Source organism: Primulina huaijiensis, chromosome 8 (assembly GCF_012295235.1).
Source record: "Primulina huaijiensis isolate GDHJ02 chromosome 8, ASM1229523v2, whole genome shotgun sequence".
NCBI classification, from domain to species: Eukaryota; Viridiplantae; Streptophyta; class Magnoliopsida; order Lamiales; family Gesneriaceae; genus Primulina; species Primulina huaijiensis.
The window spans coordinates 2,699,632-2,721,918 of NC_133313.1; the positions used below are offsets into that span (position 1 = coordinate 2,699,632).

General features: G+C 34.4%; 4 protein-coding genes across 8 annotated transcripts in view; all 4 read left to right on the top strand.

Moving 5' to 3' along the window:
- Positions 1 to 513: 513 nt before the first annotated feature.
- LOC140982422 (uncharacterized) lies at positions 514 to 5,589 on the top strand. Of its 2 annotated transcripts, XM_073448918.1 has the most exons (4): positions 514 to 773; positions 1,026 to 1,118; positions 2,065 to 2,373; positions 2,454 to 5,589. In XM_073448918.1, exons 2-4 carry the CDS (start codon positions 1,047 to 1,049, stop codon positions 2,757 to 2,759), a joined length of 687 nt encoding a protein of 228 aa, XP_073305019.1. In that variant the 5' UTR covers positions 514 to 773; positions 1,026 to 1,046; the 3' UTR covers positions 2,760 to 5,589. The 2 variants fall into 2 exon arrangements, with proteins under 2 accessions (XP_073305019.1, XP_073305018.1); XM_073448917.1 differs by lacking the exon at positions 514 to 773 and having other exon boundaries at positions 780 to 1,118.
- A 403-nt stretch (positions 5,590 to 5,992) lies between these two features.
- On the top strand, positions 5,993 to 8,125 carry LOC140982293 (uncharacterized). Of its 2 annotated transcripts, none has more exons than XM_073448760.1 (8): positions 5,993 to 6,186; positions 6,298 to 6,362; positions 6,549 to 6,812; positions 7,045 to 7,105; positions 7,262 to 7,386; positions 7,472 to 7,534; positions 7,634 to 7,758; positions 7,841 to 8,125. In XM_073448760.1, the coding sequence occupies exons 1-8, from the start codon at positions 6,108 to 6,110 to the stop codon at positions 7,980 to 7,982; spliced, it is 924 nt and encodes a 307-aa protein (XP_073304861.1). In that variant the 5' UTR covers positions 5,993 to 6,107; the 3' UTR covers positions 7,983 to 8,125. The 2 variants fall into 2 exon arrangements, with proteins under 2 accessions (XP_073304861.1, XP_073304862.1); XM_073448761.1 differs by having other exon boundaries at positions 6,304 to 6,362.
- Positions 8,126 to 14,742: 6,617 nt separating this feature from the next.
- LOC140983181 (regulator of G-protein signaling 1-like) lies at positions 14,743 to 18,762 on the top strand. 2 transcript variants are annotated; one of them, XM_073450111.1, is made up of 11 exons: positions 14,743 to 14,909; positions 15,754 to 15,874; positions 16,007 to 16,070; positions 16,188 to 16,272; positions 16,485 to 16,558; positions 16,870 to 17,061; positions 17,252 to 17,340; positions 17,466 to 17,707; positions 17,785 to 17,909; positions 17,984 to 18,105; positions 18,207 to 18,762. In XM_073450111.1, exons 1-11 carry the CDS (start codon positions 14,833 to 14,835, stop codon positions 18,408 to 18,410), a joined length of 1,395 nt encoding a protein of 464 aa, XP_073306212.1. In that variant the 5' UTR covers positions 14,743 to 14,832; the 3' UTR covers positions 18,411 to 18,762. The 2 variants fall into 2 exon arrangements, with proteins under 2 accessions (XP_073306212.1, XP_073306213.1); XM_073450112.1 differs by having other exon boundaries at positions 14,770 to 15,094.
- A 1,930-nt stretch (positions 18,763 to 20,692) lies between these two features.
- Positions 20,693 to 22,287, top strand: part of LOC140983578 (very-long-chain 3-oxoacyl-CoA reductase-like protein At1g24470) — a 2,677-nt gene continuing 1,082 nt past the window's right edge. For both annotated transcript variants that reach the window (XM_073450669.1, XM_073450670.1), the window contains exon 1: positions 20,693 to 21,339. In XM_073450669.1, the coding sequence (XP_073306770.1) occupies positions 20,789 to 21,339 (551 nt within the window). In that variant the 5' untranslated portion in view covers positions 20,693 to 20,788. The remainder of the gene's footprint in view (positions 21,340 to 22,287) is intronic.

Sequence of the window (22,287 nt, forward strand, 5' to 3'; positions counted from 1 at the left end):
TCATAATCGATAACAATTCAATTCTGATATCAAATCGACTCCAAAATTCATAACAATTTCATATGGTATCTTTTCCTCAATCCAGTTTTGATTATACGATGTCTAACATGTCAAGAACATCATATATGAATCATATCCGATTCTGACAATATCATAATTTCAAAACATATCAGAACGTAGCAAAACTTACGTCCAGTATCCTTTCTCGTTTTTCCCTTGACCTTTCTCGATCCTCCCTCTTTTCTTTTTGAGGAATGAAAGCTGAAAGCATTATATATACATCCACGTGCATGCACAAGCCAAGTGGCTCATTTCTTTGCAAAACACGTCTCGCGCATATGCGCGACCCTCATCGGCGCATATGCGCGAGACCTACTGTCTCGGCGCAATAGCTTCAATTCTGCTCGCGCATATGCGCGTCTTCTTCTCGCGCATATGCGCGAGACCTACGGCCTCNTTCGACATTTTCTCCTTTTTTTTCTCTGTTATAACTCTGACCCATATCCTAAAATGGGTCGGGTCAACTGCCAACACTTCTCGTTTTCACCCGGGACGTGTCATTTCTTTTTGGTTGGTTTTTCCACCCGACCAGACAGTGAATCAAAATGTCAGCGTTTGGCCTTTTAGTTTCATTTGCTTGCCAAATGCGGTGTCGTATGAACCACGATTAATGTAAGTCTTCCTGTGTTCAATGCTGGAAACTACACTTATAACGAATAAATGCACAATCTTTACAGTCTCCCAATTCCGTGGAGTTTTTTTTCAAGGAAAAGGTGAAATCTTTTTCCTCTTATTGCAGTTTCCCCTTTCTGTTTCGTTCTTATGTATTTTCTTATACGCATGCGTATTGAAAAGGTACATTATTTTCAAGAATGGATTTTCATGAGTTCTGGCGCGTATAGATTGATCTTTTTGTGTTTTGTCAGATCTGGGTAGATATAAGAACGGTGAAACAGGCGAATTGGTTCATGGGATTTTTATCGCTGTGTTATGATTGATGGAAATGTCTGATAATCATTTTAGAGAAGGCTCTTTAGCTGGGGAAGATGGAGACTATTCCCCCTGTGGAACCTGCAGTTGCTGCAGCAGCTGAGAATGAAGGTGATTCTGCTGATCAGGTGCCCATTTTCTTGAAAATTGATTAAATAAACAATCTTTCCATTTGGTTACTTGAATGTTGGTCTCTGCCGTTCCTCGTGTTGGTAAATTCATGGAAATATGTTATTCCTTCTCGAAATATATATGTATATGTACGTTTTAAATGTCCTACATTGACTGGATTAAGTCATTGGAAGATGTATACATGGACTTGAGCAATCTTCTCCTTGTGCTATCTTTTGGGTTATGTTAGATTTAAGTCTCAATTAATATGAAATCGGATCCAAGACCCACAGTTATAAGTTGGACTGCCTTATGGACCACTTGATAATGTCTTATAAACTTCACGCTCCAGTTGTTCATTCTGGTGAGAAGGTGTGTTAAATATTCGATATTATTAAATCCTTGAGAGTTGTATATATGGACTTGGACAATCCTCTTCCATGAGCTAGCTTTTGCGGTAGAATTATGTTCAAGTCTCAATTTTAATAATGTATGTATGTATGTCCGATATATCTAACTACACCTCTATGTCAGCTTGTAAGTACTGAAAATCTATAATTAAATGCTCATGATAGGATGTTTTGTTATATCTCTTAGAAAATGCATGATTTGATTTTTTACAAAGAAGAGTATAACTCTTAATAAGGCAATGCAGAATATGCATGGGTGTATGGGACTATCATCTTGTTTCAGCATTTCTTGGTGATTCTGGATGAAAACATGGCCAGGTTGATATCTAAATGAACGAATTCAGATTTAGCAATAGAGTTATTGTGGTTGTTCGCAATCCTTCAAATAATAGCTGAAAATTATCTTCAGCATGAACTTTTGCTTTTTATCGGAGGGAATATTGGATTTTTGTTTTATCTTTCAGTTTTTTGGACTCTCGAAAATGGAATGGTTTATATATGCTAACAATAACGTTACAATTCAGTGCCTAAAGTTAGGAATCTTTCTATGCAGGTGGGTTATGGGACGAATGAGACAAGGGAAGCAGATGATGGGGGAAGGGAGGATACATTTGTTGATTGCCAAGATGAGATAGAAAATTCTCAGGAAAAGGAATTAAAGGAATTATTCTCAGGAAAAGATGAGGTAGAAAATTCCGAATCCCAACAGAATTATCAGGAAAAGAAATTAGTGCAGGATAACCAGTTTCATGAATCAGATAGTGTGAATAAAGTTCTTGAATTCATGACTGAGATGGATATGAATCATGATATGCAAGAAAAGAATGTTTCTGAGAAGAATGAATTTGCACAAGAATACGAGGTTCATTCTTGGTTGATCTGTCCTGTTTTAACCTATGTGATTGTGTATATAGACCTTAGTAAAAACTTTATTCTATGCAGGAAGAAAGGGTGGCGTTTAGGAGAGGACTTACTCGCCTTTGTTATCAACTGAAGGTTTTGAGTGAGCAACATTCTTCACCTATTGAAAATGAGGATCGATTAGTGAATCATTTTCAAAATGAAAGTAACGATTGGGATGAGAAGACCTTGGGATCTGGTGCCTCCTTAAATGAGATGATTAGTGAGTGCTCCATGCTTATCAACACTGCATTGAGCAAGCCTTTGCTCAGTGAGGGAAAAGTTGAAGAACTACATGCTGTCTTAAGTAGAAAAGATCAGGAAATCGATTTTGTAAATACAAGGTAGCTGAATTATCCGAGTCAAAGCATGAAAATTCGTTTCAGTTAAATGAATCTGGCAATGCAAATGATCAACAAATTGAGGAAATTGTGAACAGGATATTGTCTTCTGTTTCATTGACCCTCCATCACGATGAGCTATTGGAAGGAGCACTAGAAGAAAAAATATCTAATGTTGAGAAGTCAGTTTTGTTTTTAGTCGAAATGTATAATTTTTTCCTTTCCGAAACAGACCAGCTCAGGGCATGTTTAACTGCAGTTGGATCAGATATCAACACAATGGATGAAATAGAAACTTTTGTGATCACACATGACAAAATTCTTGAAATTAGAAGTTAGGAAGAGAATTTGCTCCAAAATCTAAGCTATTTAGATGGTGAAAATAGGCTATTTAGATGGTGAAAATAGGAAATTGCTGGAACAACTAGAGAAACAACAATCAGTTGTTGAAAATGTGAATGCAGAAATTGAGAATCTAAGTGCTGCGTTGGAACAGGTGAAGAACAAGTATGCTAACACCAAAGAGAAGCTTAGCATGGCTGTGACAAAAGGAAAGGCATGGGTGCAGCAGAGACTCGCTGAAGCTATCATTGGCTGAGAAAACCAGCGAGTTGAAAAAATGTTTCACTGAACTGCAAGAAAAGTCAGATAAGTATTATCAGAGGTGGTGGTAATGGATGAACAGCAGCCTATAGATTTTACTGATAAACTAAGATGGCTTGCAGATGAGAACAAATCATTGAAGGGTTTCTCTCTACAATACCATAAAATGAATGATGCATTATCTTTTTTAACTTTTCCAGAAACAATTGAATCTAATGCATTAGATTCCCATGTCTGTTGGCTTGCGGAGTCATTTTATGTGTCCAAACAAGAAGCCATGAAGTTACAAAATGAGATAGATCAAACAAAAGAAGCTGCGAGTGAGGATATTGATCGCTTCTCGACTTTAATATTGGCAGAAACACTAAAAAATATCTATCTTCTAGCTAAATTGCAGGATTTGTAAACAGTTACAAAGTTCAGGAAAAGTTGCAGCGTGAGCTAACAAAAGCAAGGGAAGCTGCAGAAAATGCGATCAATCAACTGAATACATCACTTTTAGCCGAATCTGGGGAAAAGAAATACCTTAAAATGGGTTGGATAACTTGAGAAAAGAATATGAAGCAATTGTGAGAAAGGAGTATCAACTTTCATTGGAAAAGGATCAAATAGTAAGTACGTTACGTGAGGCATCTGGACTTGCAAATGATGGTCAACAAGAGGATCACTCGGATCAATTTGAGGTGATGACCATGATTGATTGTTGTCTCGCAAAGATTCAGGAAAAAATATGTCATGTCAAATCAGATCTAGTTGAAGCAGAAATCTTTGAAAGATTCCAGAGTCTTCTATATATCAGAGCTATCAAAGTGAGTCTAAGTGAGCTAATTTTAGAGGAAGATATGTTTTACAGAATGGAGGTGAATCAGATGTCAAATGAATTGCAAATGACAACTCGAGAACTTAATACGCTTGAGGACGAAAAAGCACTCATGCAGAAAAGTCTTGAGCAGCTGGAGGAGAAATGCGCTTTGCTCAGGGAGAAGTTATCAATGGCTGTTAAAAAGGCAAGGGGCTTTTCTAAGAACGGGAAAATCTGAAAGGATCTCTGAGCGAAAAGAATGTTGAAATTGATCGGTTGAAATCTGAACTCCGGCTGAACATATCTGCCTATAATTGTTGCCATGATCAAATCAAAAGATTCACTTGATGTGGATCACATGTCTCAATTGGAGACTGATCTTGCTGCTACACAGCAACATGCTGATCAACTCAAGCAGTTCTTAGCAGAGAGCAACATTAGACACCGAAGAATTGTGGAGTCTATTGAAGGCATCGCTGCTCCAACCGATTTGGTTTTTGAAGATCCTACAGAAAAGGTGAAATGGCTTGTTGGATATCTCAGTGACCTTGATCTTGCAAATACGGAAGTGGCACAAGAATTGAGGAAGGTCAAGGATGAAGCAAGTTTGTTGGCCAGAAAGTGGCTGAAGTGCAGACTGTAACAAAGTCCCTTGAAGATGCCTTATCAATGGCAGAAAATAATATATCTCTGCTCTTCGATGAGAAGAGAGAACTTGCAGTTTCTAAGGCACTTCGGGAACAGGAATAGATAGGGAAAAAGTGGAAGCTTCTTCTCATACAAGCAAGTTTGATGAGATGTCTGCAAGTAAAAGAACTCTTGAAGATGCTTTGTCCCTGGCGAGAACAATATTTCCCATTTCATGAATGATAGGGACATAGCTATAGAGAGTAGAACTCTTGCAGAAGAGCAGATACAGATATTATGGGAAGAAACTGCTGTTCATATCAGAAAACTTGCTGATACTAATAAAACTATACAGTCCCATGAAGTTGCATTGTCTCAGGCACACGGGAATGTTTCCCAGCTCTCTGAAGAAAACAGTAAGGTACGAATTGGTAGGGAGGGTCTGGATAATGAGATAAAGAAACTCAGAGAAGAAGCTGATTCTCAGGCTACCAAGCTTGCCGATGCCTTTGATACAATCAAATCGCTCGAGGATTCATCATTACTGGCAGAGAATAACATGACCGATCTTGTCCTGAAAAAGAACAATGCTGAGAAAGAGATAGCAGCACTTAATTCTAAATTGAAATCTTGCATGGAAGAGTTTGCTGGAATTCGTTGAAGCAAAGTAAGTTTCTTGTTGGAGCTATCTGGTCAGCTAAACCGGCTTTACTTGCTTCTTGAAGATGAGACAGTGACAACATTGTTAGAACTACGTTTTAAAGAAATAATTGAGAAACTGAAAAACATGGATTTCCAACTAAAAGAAATGGATGACATTTTTCTTGAAATGAGATTGAATGTGATAAAAAATGGAATGATTATTAAAATAATTGAGTTGGAATGTAAAATAATAATAATAATATAATATTCAATTTGATCAATTAAATTTGTGACAAAGGGTAAAATTGTTTTATCATTTTCATAGTTAATGAATGTAAATAAAAATTAATATTAAATGTAAAACTGTAATGATTTATGTAAAAATTTGATTCATTAATGTACAGACTAAACATTTGACTAGATGTGATAAAAATTGGATTATTAATCAAATCAAGCAAATTAAATGAGCTTTAAAAATAGAAATTAAATTATATATTTAAGATAATGAAAAAAAAAATTCAATATATTTGTGACGGGGGTAACATTCGTTAGTTAGCGTGGGCATTTGAAGCTTGAACAGATAAAATAAGTCCAGACCAGCGTTTTACGAGAAGCAAAGCTGTGTACTTTTATGGTCTAGCACCTGAAAAGAGATCGTTTCTTGCATTTGGAGATTAATTGATGGATTTAATTTGCACGAACTGCTGGCCCAGGGCGAAATCATGCACTCTGCATCTTCATACAGCCTTCCGATTTTTGGGTAATTATGGCGCTGAATTCCTTGGCCCAAGCAAATTAGCTGTATTGTTGAAACTGAATACAGAAAATGCTGAAAAGATTGCTTTTTTTAATTACCCATTTCTTGAATCAGTTTTAGATAGAGGGCTTAGCTGCAGCAAAGGCACTTCGCTGAGAATCTCCACCAGGATATGCTGTGTGAGTTTTCTCGTTTCCCTCACCCTTGTTTTTCTTTCATTTGTGGTTTTCCAGAAAATGTTAGTTTATCTTCTCAAAGTATAGTTAGTCTTCCAGCAGACAATTCTCGAGTGCACCTCTAAATTTACTCATATGAATATTTGGTACAAGGAGAGGTGGAAGTAACGCAAGTGCTTTGGCTACCAGAATAAGAACAAGAAGTATTCAAGAAAAGGAAAAACTCAAGAAAAGGATGAGAATTTGTTTCCGGTTGAGGAAATACCAATCCAAGATGTTGGCCCAGACAGTCCTTCCTCAGGGACTGCTTATATTCAACATGAGAATAAGATATTCTCCTCAAATACAATGGAGATTGAGACTAAATTCATCATCCCATCGAGAAATGATGTGCTTCGAGCATGCACGGTCACTTGCGGTTTAATAGGTGCTCTAGGTGTTTTAATTCGAAAGGTACGTTTCCTACACTAAATCTGCAGTTATTTTCTTGTTGGCTGTTAGCTGTTTGCTTTCTTTCTTTACTGTTGTATGGAAATCTGTGATTAAATGCAATTCTTTGAGCAAATGTTTTAGTTTCATTGTTTGATTTGACAAACATTAGGCATGGCTTGAATAATGATACTTGTATGATATGAAAATTGTGCCAAAAAACTCAAGTTTTATGTTGTGGACTGTGGTTTTGTAGATTTCTCACGTTGCATCAGCAGAAGGATGGCCTCTCAATGACTGTTCGGAGAATATAAGATGTAGGATTTTCAAATTTTTACCTATTGACTCGTAGGATTAGTTTAAATGGGTGAGATATAAACACTATGTTGTGAAATTTTTTGCATCGTCGATCACACATGAATAATACATTTTCCCCCTTGAGCTATTATCTTGAAGTTTTATGCTCTGGACAGTTGGTTTTGAATTATGGCATCTTGAGTTGGTTGTGGGATCGGTTCTACTTGTGTCATCAACTCGGTTCTTGCTGTTGAAGATATGGCCAGATTTTGCAAAGTCTAGTGAAACAGCTAATCGGCAGGTATATCCGTTCATCTTCAATTCTTCATGCTCGTGGATGTGTGATGAACTTTTGTATATTGTCTTTAATATTGATTTAATCTTAGGTTCTCACATCCTTGGAACCTCTGGATTACTTAGCTGTGGCATTTCTCCCAGGAATAAGTGAGGTGAATCTTTGTTTCCCATGTCATAATCAGCAGTTTTCGGCATCATTTAGCATAGAAACCCTGTTAAAAGTAGGCGTTTTCGTTATGTGGATTAAGCAGGAACTTCTTTTCCGTGGTGCGCTATTGCCACTTTTCGGAATAAACTGGACGAGTATACTTGCAGTTGCTACCTTATTCGGCATATTACACTTGGGAGGTGGTCGGAATTACTCCTTTGCAGTATGGTATATCTCATCATAGTTATATATCTCTATATCCCATGTCTATATGCAGTATTCCCATGTTTCATATTGTAACCTTTCTCAGGGCAACATTTGTTGGGCTTGTGTACGGTTATGCAACAATTTTAACCTCGAGTGCCGTGGTGCCAATGGCTTCTCATTCTCTCAACAATTTAGTCGGAGGTATCATCTGGCGATATCAGAAAAGATTGGAGGAATCTAGTTAATTCCTTCTCTTAAACATGCTCTGTGAGTAAACTATATAAACCTTGTTGTATATGTGTCTCCCATACAAATTGTATTTTGTTATTGGGAATTCTAGCAATCTTTATGGAAATAATATTTCGTGGGAAAGCCAAATTATATTTTATATCGTAAATTTTTGCAATCTTCAATGAAATAATCTCTCTTGGGAAAGTTTATATAATATGGCATAATTGTTTCAACTGGAGGTTATGAGCTGGCAAATTGATCCTTCCAATATTTGAATGGCAACAAAAATCAATCTTGAAAGATTTACTAGATCGGTATCGAGCCAGATCATAATATGTGTATATAAACTTTTGGGAGAAACATTTGATGACAGTGTCATTTTCATCAATCCCCCTAGTTGAGGTTTGGAGCAATGAATTCTTCCTCTGCAGTAGTCTCAATTCTGGTCTTTTTTGCCTTCATGGCTGAGATCAAGGTTAATGCTGGTCTAAATGGACGCCTACCTCTTATCGTCGATCCTAAGACCCTTGGATCCTCAAATGCAATAATTCCTGTTTATCGTAAATTCTAGACACCTTTTATGCTATTGAGTTAATACCGACCGACCCTGTGATACCCCGTCGAAGAATGAACGAGATTCTAAAACTTTGCATGTATGACACTGTACAATTGAGAAATACTTAAGAGATTTTATGTGATACTTGGCTTTCAGAGAAGTTTATCAGGGTGACCCCTCCTGATTTGAAAGGAGTTTTATCCGAATGAAACATGGGTTTTTTTACATTAATATGTTTGACCAGCCTTTATGTTAACAATCAAATGTCCCACTTACGGCATGAGTTTAAATAAATTTTTTTCCACCAAATACCCATTCCAAAAATTTATCATGACACAACTTAAAGGCTAAATGGCCAATTCACAATGGAAAAAACTTTGCTCTATTAAATCTTTTTTACAGATATTATATATAGAATAGATTTTAAAAATAAAATTGAGAAAATTCGATTATTTTTATTATAAATTAAATTGTCTAATCTACTTATTATAATTATAAATAATAAATAAATAAATGTCTGTCAATATACAGACAAATATCAAAACATTAACAATAGTATTACAATATAACATAAAATATAAAATATTTTTAATGAAATTACTTTATCTAAAAAAAAAACCACAATTTTCACCTATATCATTATCAAACATGTGAGAATATCATTTAAACATATTTCTATATATTAATCAATCCAAAAACTCCTTACTATAAACTTCTGTAATAAAAAAATAAGTGACAAAATTTGTTTGAGAACATTTTAATTCGAATTATTTAAATATGGAGCTTCTCAAAAAGTTATTCTTCAATTTTCTCTTAATTCCTTTTCTTTTTATTTCCTTTAATTTTATTTTTCCTTTTTTTTTTTCAATTTAACTCTTCAATTTTAGCTGTTTAATGAATTGCTTCAACTGTTAATTCTTTATTTTGCTCTTTTAAGTACGCTCGTGATGAACAAAGATAGTTTCTTGCATTCATAGATTAATTGAAATGCAAAAATATAGCTTCAACATTCAAGCAATCTTTAAGGAAATAATATTTTTTGTGAGAGATACAGATTTTATTTTATTATTATAAATTCTAGCAATCTTTGACGAAATAATATTGCATGAGGAAGTTTATGTAATCTGGCATAATTGAATTGTAACAAAAAAATAATCTTGAAAGATTCAATAAATCAGGAGTAAATTCTATTTCTAGAATTGGTCGACTCGAGTCAAAATTTTCTATATAGGTTAGAGCAGGAGAAACCTTTGGGACAAACATATGAAAAAATTAGTTCATTTTCTTGAATCCTTCAAGTTGTTGATCGAAGTTTAAAGCAATGAAGTCTTCTTCAGCATTAGTCTCAATTCTGGTATTTCTTGCAATATTCATGGCTGAGATCAAGGTCGACGCCGGTCTAAATGGACGTCTACCTCTCATCGTCGATCCTAAGACCCTTGGATCCTCGAAAGAAATAATCCCTGTTTACCGTAAACTCTCAACACCTTTTATATATACATATATATATAAATAAAGATTTGCTTATTTCATTTCCCAATATATCAAAATTGGATTCTAACAAGATTACAATTTGCTGGTTTAACTTGACAGCATGCACAAATCATTGCTTTTATTCATGCTGTTACTGCAACATACAGAAAATGCCTCCAGTTTGCGAGAAATGCTGCGCACCTCCGCGCGACTAATCTGTATCTGTTGATGGTTTAGCATGGATCCCGGCAGCAGCCGAAGAATCCAAGCAAGTACTGTATTTTGAAAAATATGTTTTAAACTATATAATGAATTTTAGCTACATTCATTTTCTATGGGAAAAATGGTGATAGTGTTGATTATTTGTCAGAAATATTTGGTTATCCTTAGCATTTTTCAAAGAAATTCATTCGTACGGGTGGTTGATCTTGGTGCAGACACATGCAAAAAGATTTCGGTATTAAATTCGACCTTTCTAAGAAAGAAAATAACACAAAATTCAATTTTTAAAATTTCAATATTTTTTAAAAAAGGAAAAGTTGTCTAATCTACTTATTATAAATAATTAAATTCGATATACAGACAAATATTCAACAATACAATGTGTAGGACCGAGTGCTTACCGCTTTACCAAAAGCTATAGCTAGTGGTAATGGTGCAACTCAAATCTTTTAAACCGCACAGCAACTCAAGCACCATGGTTCGACCGCTTTACCAAGCAAGGACAATTATTGCACCCAACAATCTCCCTCCCAATAATTGCACTCCTTACAATCAATGAGAATCGAACCCGTGACCTTGGCTCTGATACCAATTGTAGGACCGAGTGCTTACCGCTTTACCAAAAACTATAGCTAGTGGTAATGATGCAACTCAAATATTTTAAACCGCACAGCAACTCAAGCACCACGCTTCGACCGCTCTACCAAACAAGGACAATTATTGCATCCAACACAATGTATAGTATTATAAACTTAACCTAAAAAATTCAAAATTTCAAATAAAATACTGTCTCCAAAAAAATTCCGTTGTATATATATTCACTCGTACCATGTAAAAATCTCTTTAAAGAGTAAAGAGAAATAAATTGATCAAAAAAAAGTTAAGGTATTTACGTTGTTCATACTCTATTTAATGTATAAAATTTATTCAAAAATGAAGTGTATATCTTTATTATATGGTAATCAAACATGTAAACATTATTATTTAAACAAATTTCTAATACTTTCTATAATCCATTGAATATATTCGTTACTAAAAACATTTGTAATAAAAAAAATTTCTCTTTTTTGGAAAATGTTGTAAGTGTCTCTGTCAAAATTTGGGAAATTGGACTTATTCTAAGTTTCTGGCCAAGACTTGAATAAGGCCAATAAAGAATGATCCCATTAACTTGATTAGATGTTGGAGTTTATAACAGATTGATAAAGCTTCAGCCGGATGTTAGGTGATTCAAATTTTTTTCCTCTCAATCTTGGAAAGATTCTCAGAAGAACAAATCGACGCAGCTGATTCAAGGAAAGAAAAAAAAACAGAAAGTATAGAGGTGAAACTTTGAGAATAGATTAGAGGAACATATAAGATCTAATTGTAAATTCTTCTGTATTAATTAATGTTGGAAATGGCTTCTAATCGGTGGTTGATTCTTGGTTTAACAAAGATTGGTTCTTCACGTGGATGTAGGCTGTTGAAAGCCGAACAACGTAAATCCCATCTCCATTTATTTTCAACTTTGATTCTTGTTATTGATTCGGTGATTGTGTTTACTCGATCAGAAGACATAGACATTGCATGTTCTGTGTTTGAACTTGATTCTGGGCACTAGTGATATTTGAGTTGTTCTTGATCATTGTGAATCTGAGTAAATCTTAGTTGATCCCCACAACAAATGACGTCGTCCATGGGAAAGAAAAACACCATAGGGTATATGAAGTTTGATATAGAAAATTTCACGGGGAAGAATGATTTTGCCCAATGGAAAATCAAGATGAGAGCAATGTAGATAAAAAAAAAAAAAAAGGACTGACATAAGCTTTGAATATGAAGGAGGGGTTGTCAAGTTCACTGAATGAAAAAGAGAGGGAAGAAATGTTAGAGAAGGCCCAGTGTGCAATTATACTTCTGCACATGAAGCAATGTTTACACTCGATTCAAGATGGTAAAGGCATTAAATATAAAATCGATGAATTTATCAAATTCTTGGATGATCTTGAAAATATAGAGGTGAAACTCGAGGATAAAGCACTCATATTACTCAATGCTTTAACAAAGTCATATGAAAATTTTAAGGATTCAATGTTGTATAGGAAGGATCACTCCATTTCTTCAGACGAAGTAAAATCTGAAATTCAGTCAAATGAGTTGCAGAGGAAACTTCAATCCAGTGGGGAGTCTCTTGGTGAAGGTCTTACTGCCAGGGGAACACTAGAAAAGAGGATACCAAACTCTAACAAAAACAAGTTCAGGTCCAAGATAAAAACAAAGTATATGCCACAAAGAGGGGAATTTTAAAAGAGACTGCCCAAAAATAAAGAAGACATTGGATAAACAAAAAGAAATTGGAGAAGCTAGATCAGTTTCAAATGGATATGAATCTTCAGAGTCACTGATGATGACAGAAATTAGCATGAAAAATGAGTGGATCCTAGATCCGATTTCATATTTCACATGTCCTGTTAAGATATGGTTTGAAGAACTTGAAGAATCTGAACTAGGAATCGTTCCTCTAGGAAATGACAAGTCATGTAGGGTGAAAGGAATTGGTACAATCAGAATGCAGATGCATGATGGTGTGGAAAAGGTTCTTAAATATGTAAGGTTTGTACTTAAAACGAACCTTATATCCTTAGGAACACTTGAAACAAATGAGTGTACCTTTAAGTCCGAAAATGGTGTGATGAAAGAGACCAGAGGCTTGGTCGTGAAAGGGATCAGGGTGAACTCATCATAATGTTCTACAAGGTAAGACAATAATAGGTGATTCAGGAACTATCCATGAGAAACAAGACAAGTCAAGCCTTTAGCGAATTAGACTTGTACATGTAAACGAAATAGGACTAGTGGAACTATCAAAACAAGGCCGGTTGTATGGTGACAAGATACAAGGACTTGAATTATGTGATTATTGTATTTTAGGAAAGGCAAATAGTGTTAAGTTTGCACCAGGTAAACATATCTCAACTAAACCACTAGAACATATTCATTCAGATCTTTGGGGGCCTTCCAAGAAACAAACTCATGGTGGTTGCCACTATTTCATGTCCACAGTTGATTAGTATTCAAGGAAGGTATGGACATACCTATTGAAAACCAAAGATAAGGCCACAATAAAGTTCTTACAAAAACAAAGTCAGGCTATAAAGTGAAGCACTTAAGGACAGACAATGGTCTTGAGTATCAGTCAAAAGAATTTAAAGGGCTATGCATTCAGAAAAGGATCACTAGACATTTCATAGTTTCTAGGACACCCCAACAAAATGAGGTGATAGAAAGGATGAACCGGACATTATTTGAGAGGCTAATATCCTGATCTTAAATGTTTGACTGCCCAAAACCTTTTTGGGGTCAAGAACTAATTGCTACAACCACTTATCTTGTGAATAGGTGTCCTTCCAATGGAATTAATTTTAAAACTCCTACGGAATTATGGAAACTTTAGAAACTTTTGTCCCAAACATATGATAAAAGTGTCACTTTCTTGATTTCTTCAGGTTGTTGAGTTTTAAAACCAATTCGGAAAAAGCTATATCTGAATGAAATATGAGTTTAAGCTGAGCTTTGTATGAATAGATGACCGGTGTAGCGCAACATACAGAAAATGCCTCCAGTTTGCGAGCAACGTTGCACATCTCCACGCGACTAATCTGTTGCGAGCGGCAGCATCCGGAGAACTTATACGTCTGTGTTTGAACAATATATTGATAAACTATACAATGTATTGGTTATCATTAGAGTTTACAAAGAAATTCACTATCACTATCAATCTCATTGCAGCACAAAGGATTTCACAGATTATGAGGTAACAAATTTGAACATTTTTAAAAATTAAAATATCACATTATTCGTCATTTTCTTTGTTTTGATGTTGGTCACCAAATGTGGTTTGCCTAAAACGATACATTTTCCCCCTATTTTAGGTTATTAAAAACTTTTGTATGTATTGGTAGCTTGAGTTGGAACTACTCTGTTAGTTTAGAGATTTATCCAATGCACACCGAAAAATAGTGGTTGTGTATTTCATTTGTTGGAAAAATCGCTTTAAAAACGAGTTTTGATCTTATGTTTTAATAACGAGTCTTGATCTTCCAGATCTACGAGCTATTTTCCTTGATAAAATCCTTCAGTTTCTCTTCCGAACTATTTTTTATAATAGAGATAGAGAATAGAAAACGTGATCACACGCGATATGAAGACCATGACTCATATATAGATAATGATAATCTTTATTTTTTGATATTTCTATTTTAGGTGATCATAAAAACATAAATTACACTTATATCTTTGTACATTAAATGTTACAACCTATTAGATAGATTAAACTCAATAGTCAAAAATTTAACCGATCACTTTAATATCAAGTTTAACTTAATAGATAATACACAACATATAATTATTTACATATAAATAAAATCGATCCAACACAGTCGTACAAAAACATTAATAATAATATAATATTTATATTTGTATTATATTATGACGCCAACTAGAAAAAAGAACAAACTAATATTGCAATTAGCTAGAGGCCATCTGGTCAAAGAAAGATCACGTGGAGTTTGACAACATCTCTTGTCAAGGTAGTGAAGCGGTTCAGGCCAACCCACTGAAAACGGGGGAAGATGGCGAGCTGTGCTGCAAAAGGCGGCTGCCCCAGTGATTATGTGGCCATCGCCATCTCCTTTATCTCTATCCTCGTGTAGTTTTTCTATCTTTCACAAAAAAAAAAAAAATGAACTTTTTGGCTCGCAATTTTTTATGAACACTGCGTTGGTTTTATATTACCTCTTGGTGTGTGGGAGTTCTTTCTTTAGTTGATTTGAATGATTGTTGCCGGGCATCTTATCTTTGATGCCATAGTTTAGCGTTCTTGCGTTGCAAATGGTAATTGTGTTTCGTTTATGCTCTTTGCGTAGTTCTGAGGATTTGCTGCTGAATTCATGGATGTGAAATGATCTTTATGTGCCAAAGACTCTTTTCCTTGTCATATTCATTCTGAAGGATCTTGAAATACGTTCTCGTTTCTTTCTGCGTATAATCTTTAATTTAGCTAAGATATAGCTTTGGCAATTAGATTAGGATTTGGGCCAACTCCAATAAATATGGAGCCAAAAATTGAGGAATGAAAGTAATTATGTCGAGATTCTTACTTCATTGTACGGTGTGGAACTCATTTTGAGCTAGTTGTTCAGGGACAGTGGTCTAACTTGGGACTCGATATAAGTTTTCATATTTTTTCTTGTTCGTGTAGGGTATTACGTACTTTAACAAGATTTTAGCTAACTGAGGGCCTTCATCAGTGGATTGAAAAAATATATATGTGATGTTCCAAAGCCTATTTTTGAATTTGTTGTTTGAACATGGTTTGGTAAACCACCAAATTACTTTCATCCTAGCATTTTGCTGTATGCTGGTTTTTCATATATCATTCTGTTTTTATGAAACATATAGACTTACATTTACGATGTATCACTGCGTATAACCGTTGGCAGTGCGAGGTATACAATATTATTGTGTATGAAAATGTTGTTTCTCTTGTATAGGCTTCTTGTGAAAGCTGCTGCTCCCTATCTAATTCACAAGATTCCACGACCCAAAGGCAGTGGCTTTTGGCTCGTAGTAATTCAAGTTTTTGCCAGCTTCAATCTTTTATTATCACTTGTGGTAAAAGATAGTGCTTTTGATTTTGTATACAACTTCAGCTGTTATCTTTGTTAATTTTTTTTGTTTCATATTTAAATGTCCAGTTCAATTCTTTTTTCCTGGCTTTATTCATATTGAATGTGGCCTCCACAGATGGGCCTCGGTTTCTTGAGATTTAGAAGGAGGCATTGGTGGATATCTTGCTATGTATGGGCCGGTAATTTTCACATAAAGTTGTGATTACATTAGCATATTCTGCTTCAATCCAATATTTATATTCCACATTCGTATTTGCATTGTTTGATAAAAACACAAATGTTAATTTTTCTCGCAGTTTGGGCTGAAGGTCCTCTAGGATTTGGCTTGCTGATGAGCTGTCGAATTGTACAGGCTTTTCAACTATATAACATATTTGTTAGGTACATGAATATCCTTCTGAAAAGTAAGAAATTGATAAATGCTCTTTTATCTCCAAAGACTTTGGCAGACTCTTTCAACATATATGAATTGATTCATGCTATCTTATAAGAATTAGTATCCCAACTTTAAATATGCTTAATGTAATTCTCTCAATTGACCCAACATTATTTTGTGTACTGATCTGATTCCTCTTGAGACTTGTGTTTTCCAGGCGACGTTTGCCACCTATTCGATCATATATATTTCTTCCACTGCTTCTCTTGCCCTGGACTGTGGCTGCATCATGTAAAGATCACTTCTGAAGAGTGTTTCTCTAGTTCCATTTTGTGTGTGGATAGCCACTCAACTTTTATTTATAGATATTTAAGATATTATTTATCTTAGATTTTTATGGTCAATTTTTGAATAGCTTTTGATTGGTATACATGTCCAGAAATTAATTTCTTTGGCAATTTTACATTATTGTCAATTGGCTTAATCTGTTATTCTTCACTTATATCTCTAGTTATTCTTTTGATCATGCTTACATCTGCTATTTTAACATCGATGCTTTGCTTCATTAATATTGACATAATCTTACATTTTTTGAGATGCAGTTATTCAAATAAAAAAGCCTCTAAATAATCATTGCCACATGGGGACTCGGTGGATCATCACAATCCTTAGCCTGCATGCAATTTATGTTGCAGTTTTGGTTGGTTTTACAGCAGCAGTTCGACATATAGAGTTTAGATTCCATGAACTCAAGGACCTCTGGCGAGGAATCTTAGTCTCCGCTTGTTCCATCGGTACATCAAAGTCTACCTTAATTCTATCTTGTTTAAACATTCTCGTACTTGAAAAAATCAACCACTCTGTATATATATCTATATCTGTAGACAGGTTAGAACACTTTAAGAAAACCAATATATTGTTGCCGTTTAAATTAAAACCATAGCGAAGCCGATTTCACTTATGTTTTTTGTTCTTTCTGTAAAGGGATATGGACTGGTTCTTATGTTCTGACTGAGGTCCATGAAGATGTTCCATGGCTTCAAATTTTCTCGAGATTTTTATTACTTTTTATGGTATGCTTAACCTGGCTTTATGGCATTTTCTTCTATATATTTCTGTCTTGGGCTCGTTTTGCGCATGATTTTATCCAGTGAAAGCTCATTTCTTATGATGGTTTTTGGAACAAATTTTTCCTCAGACCAGTGTTCTCGTGGTGGTGTTTTTCACCGTGTCAATGTCGCAACCTCTTGTCTCGATTATGAGCTTGAGGAGAAAAGAACACCAGGAATGCAAGACAATGGGTGATGCCCTCGGTATCATACCTGAATCTGATGTTCTATTTCAGAGGGAAACGAGCCCATTGGCAGATCATAGCGAACCTTTGGATAAGCTTCTTCTGAACAGAAGATTTCGCCAGTCTTTCATGGAATTCGCCGATAGGTGCTAAGAAGCCCTCTGTTAAAGTACATATTGTTTCTTCTATTGACATACGGCTGAGTTACGTTCTATCAATGTAGCTGCTTGGCTGGGGAAAGTGTCCATTTCTATGAAGAGGTGCAGCAGCTCGACAAAATCCCACATAACGATCATGTGAGAAGAATCTACATGGCAAGGCATATCATTGACGAATATATATCCCCGGGTATCATATTTTTTATTCGTCCTCGTTACCGCGTTGCTTATTTGGGTCGCTTTTTCATAAATTTCTCTATGCAGGTTCACCAATGGAGGTTAACATTTCTCACCGCTCTCGCCAAGAAATTCTCAATACTCCTGACTTAGCCAACCCGAATCTCTTTGACAGTGCACTAAATGAGTTGATGCATCTAATGAAGATGGTCAGTTCTTGCATAATTTTTTCGATCTTATTGTGTTTTCAAGCGGGTTATTTTCTTACCCTCTCGCCTTCATTTATATGCATTTTTTTATGTATACCAAGAATTTGGCGAATGATTACTGGTCATCAACATTCTTCCTGAAACTGAAAGAAGAGGACAGTATGAGAACCGTAGGCCATGATGTAGAACCGTTATCCGGCTGGAATTTCTCGCACAGATTGAGTTCAATTCATTGTGATGACGACCCTTTTCAACAAGATCACAGCCCAAAAAAATCAGGATCCAGTCATGAATCAGGGAAATAAAAACTGTCACCAACTGTTGCTCCTTTCTTGCAAGAACAATTTCTTGATCGATCTTCAACCAGATTGAACAGATTCCAAGACTGCCAAATGTATACATTGTGTTCTAACGGATCGATTATTAATGAAGGAAAGCTCGTCGAGGCTATGTGAAATATATATGATGAATATACAGACAGGTACCAAGAACTGATTGGAGTATCTCAAAATAGTTCATCATACAAATGTGTTAAAATAGAGTTTTGGAGCTGTAATTTTTTGTTTTTATAGGGCACAATGACTTTGTAACGGTTTGAAACTCATTTTCTTACAAAAACAAATCTTGTGTTAATTACAGTTACAATACCATTGCAACATTGCCCATCAAATTTACGCTGTGTGTCTACCTGGAAATATTAGATCAAGTACTGATTAAATAACTGATATGTGATATATGATATATGAAAATATATTTTTATTAATTAATATTATTTGTCTATTTTATTAAGGCAAAAACTTGTGTGAGACGGTCTCACGGGTCGTATTTGTGAGACGGATCTCTTATTTGGGTCATCCATGAAAAAGTATTACTTTTTATGCTAAGAGTATTACTTTTTGTTGTGAATATGGGTAGGGTTGACCCGTCTCACAGATTAGGATCCGTGAGACGGTCTCACATGAGACCCACTCTTTTATTTAATAATCTTACCCTAAATACATTAATTATTTACAACAAATTTTTTTATTATATATGAAAAACTAACTAAATAAGGATAAAAATTAAATTTTTTTCATAAAATTTAATTTTCTAATAATTTTCGTAGTTTGTGAAAATATACATAAGAGAATATATGGGACGAATGTGGTATTTGCAATTACATTGACTTGTTGTTTGTGTACTTATTGATATTGATATGAAATCTTATCATAATATGATAGATTTATTGTGTAAATCTACGTGTTAGTTTTCTTATTGGTGATTTTTTTTATATAAAAATATTTTATTGTATTTAATTTAGCAAGTTAAAACTTTTCAATATAAAATCTTCACTTCTCCCTTGAATTAGTTATTAAACTGCGTACCAAATTTGATCTTCTCAAGCCAACTTTTTAAGTCTTCGAGGACATCAAATGTTGGTAAAAACTTGTGTGAGACGGTCTCACGGGTCGTATTTTGTGAGACGGATCTCTTATTTGGGATATCCATGAAAAATTATTAATTTTTATGCTAAAAATATTACTTTTATTGTGAATATCGGTAGGATTGACACGTCTCACAGATAAATATTCGTGAGACCGTTTCACAATAGACATACTCTTAAATGTTTCAAAAATGTGAAGTTAAAAGGGTTTTAATTGCATCAACTTTAGTCTAATAGACATTTAAATTTATTAAAGATATTATTTTTTTCCTCCCAATTATATATATTTGTTTTTAATATAAATTAAGAAATTTATTGAAAATATCAATTATACTAAAAAAAAACTTTTCAATGTATGATTTTTAAAACCACGAAGTCTAAAGAGCTATTGATTTAAAGAAATTAAACATATGTTTGGCCAAACTGATGGGTACTTCTCAAAATTATAATCAAATCATTAATACAAAATAAGAATAAATTTTATACATAGTTTCTCGATAAAATTTGTCCCAATCTAGTATCTATATATATATACATATATCGAAAATATACATATATTTTGACTTCAATGATGCTGACCGAACGATGTACTTTCCTGTGCGAATAACAAGAACTAAATTTAATGTTTGCAAAACAAATGTCGAGGTTGTTGTCCGTATTGAATTATACTGCAGACCTGTCTCCCCCATTTCTTTTGAAGTTTTAGAAAAAAGGAAAATAACTTTATTTTTTCACTATGTTTGCTATTTTTCTATTTTGGTTCATAAAGTTTTTAAATTTTGATTTGATATATAAACTTTGTTTTTTTTTTTTTGGAATTTTAGTCTTATTTCATTGAAATCTTGATGTGACAGCGAAAATTAAATTATTAACTAAGTCTGATGTTAGGTTATCAATTAAATCAAAATAATCAAAAATTAGAAGATATTATACTAAAATCAAAATTCAAAAAATAAGTGAATATAAATCAAATTTGATAACTTATGTTTGAATTAAGAACTTTAGAGATATAATACTTACTTGTTTATTATTTATAATAATATTTTTAAAATGACTTGATTTGGATCATTTTATGAATTTAAAATTATAATATTGTTGATGCCTATTAATAATTTGTTAGCATATATAGTTATCGATCACCTAATCGAGGCCTGAAAAAAAATGGTTCCAATTCCATACTGCATCGATCACCTAAAAACGCAGCCCGCATGGATCATCTTCCTCTCTTCTCTAGCTGTCTTCTCCATCTTCAAGAAGTGCATGCTGGTCCTCCAATGGGCTTTCAGAACCTTTATCAGACCAGAAAAAGACCTAAAAATCTACGGTTCCTGGGCACTGGTCACCGGCTCCACTGATGGAATCGGCCTAGCCTTTGCTTTCAAACTCGCGGAGAAGGGTCTCAACTTGGTACTCGTCAGCAGGGATCCCAACAGGTTGAAACAAATTTCCGGCGAAATCCAGGTGAAATATCCTGAGATTGAGGTCAAGGTTCTTGAGCTCGAATTCTCTTCAGATTTAGCTGTTTCCAGGGTTAATGGAGCGTTGAAGGAGATGATCCAGGGCTTGGATATCGGGGTCTTGATCAACAATGTGGGGATTACATATCCAGGAGCGATGTATTTTCACGAAGTGGGTGAGAATATTTGGATGAATTTGGTTAAGGTTAATGTTTTAGGTACGACGCATGTTACGAAAGCTGTGATACGAGGAATGATCCACCGGGGGAGAGGCGCCATTGTTAACATTGGTTCAGGTGCTGCCATTGTTGTACCTTCGCATCCTCTTTATGCAATCTATGCTGCCTCAAAAGCGTAAGATCTCCATTACCCATCGCCCATATTTACATGCATGTTGAGGTTTCTTAAGACGTTACTTCATGTTTTCTCCTTGTGACTTAGGAACCCGTATGCACTGTCTTTCGGTTACTGGTATTTAAAATATAACAACATGTTTTGATAAAGAAAATCAAAATCTTGACCATTAATTAAATGTTCAGCTACATCATCAACTCGGACACTTTGACATAGTTTCTTCGTGTTTTTTTTTTTTGTTAATAATAACATTGGCCAAATAACATATTACAAATTTACATTCATCTGAAAACCCAAAAAACCATATGAACCACTTTGCAAAATCTTCGTTCTAGTTATCATCAAGTACGAGTTTGAGAAGAAGATGTGCCTAAAACAGCTTTTTGTACCAGGTATGGTATCGAGATTTTCTTGACCAATTCGTTGTCATATTTATTGATTTAACCACCTTTTAAGACCCGGTTTTATTAGAATTTATGCGTAAAACTCCCTACAAAAGGGACAAATGTACCTTATTTTAAAACAACTCACGACTTTAAAAGAACTTTTGATTTTACATACGATGTTTGATGCTTTTTGATATGTCATCCCTATTTACCCTAAAAACAATTGTTGATAAAATTTACATTTTTAGACTAATAGAAATCATGAAATAAATTAGATACTAACTATTTTCTTACTTTTTAATGTTTATACAGAAACAAGTTATATACCATGTTTTGTAAAGAACACTTTTTTATTATTATTTTCGAAAAAGTAAAAATCGCATTTTACAAACCGGATAGTTTATACATTTTAATGACATACTACTATGGTTAATAGAATCAATTCAATTGATTTTTAATATTTAATTTTGAACCATTTATATAATTCAAACTTTTTAAATTATATGAAAATTTATAACACACAAACACACACACACACACACACACACACACACACATATAT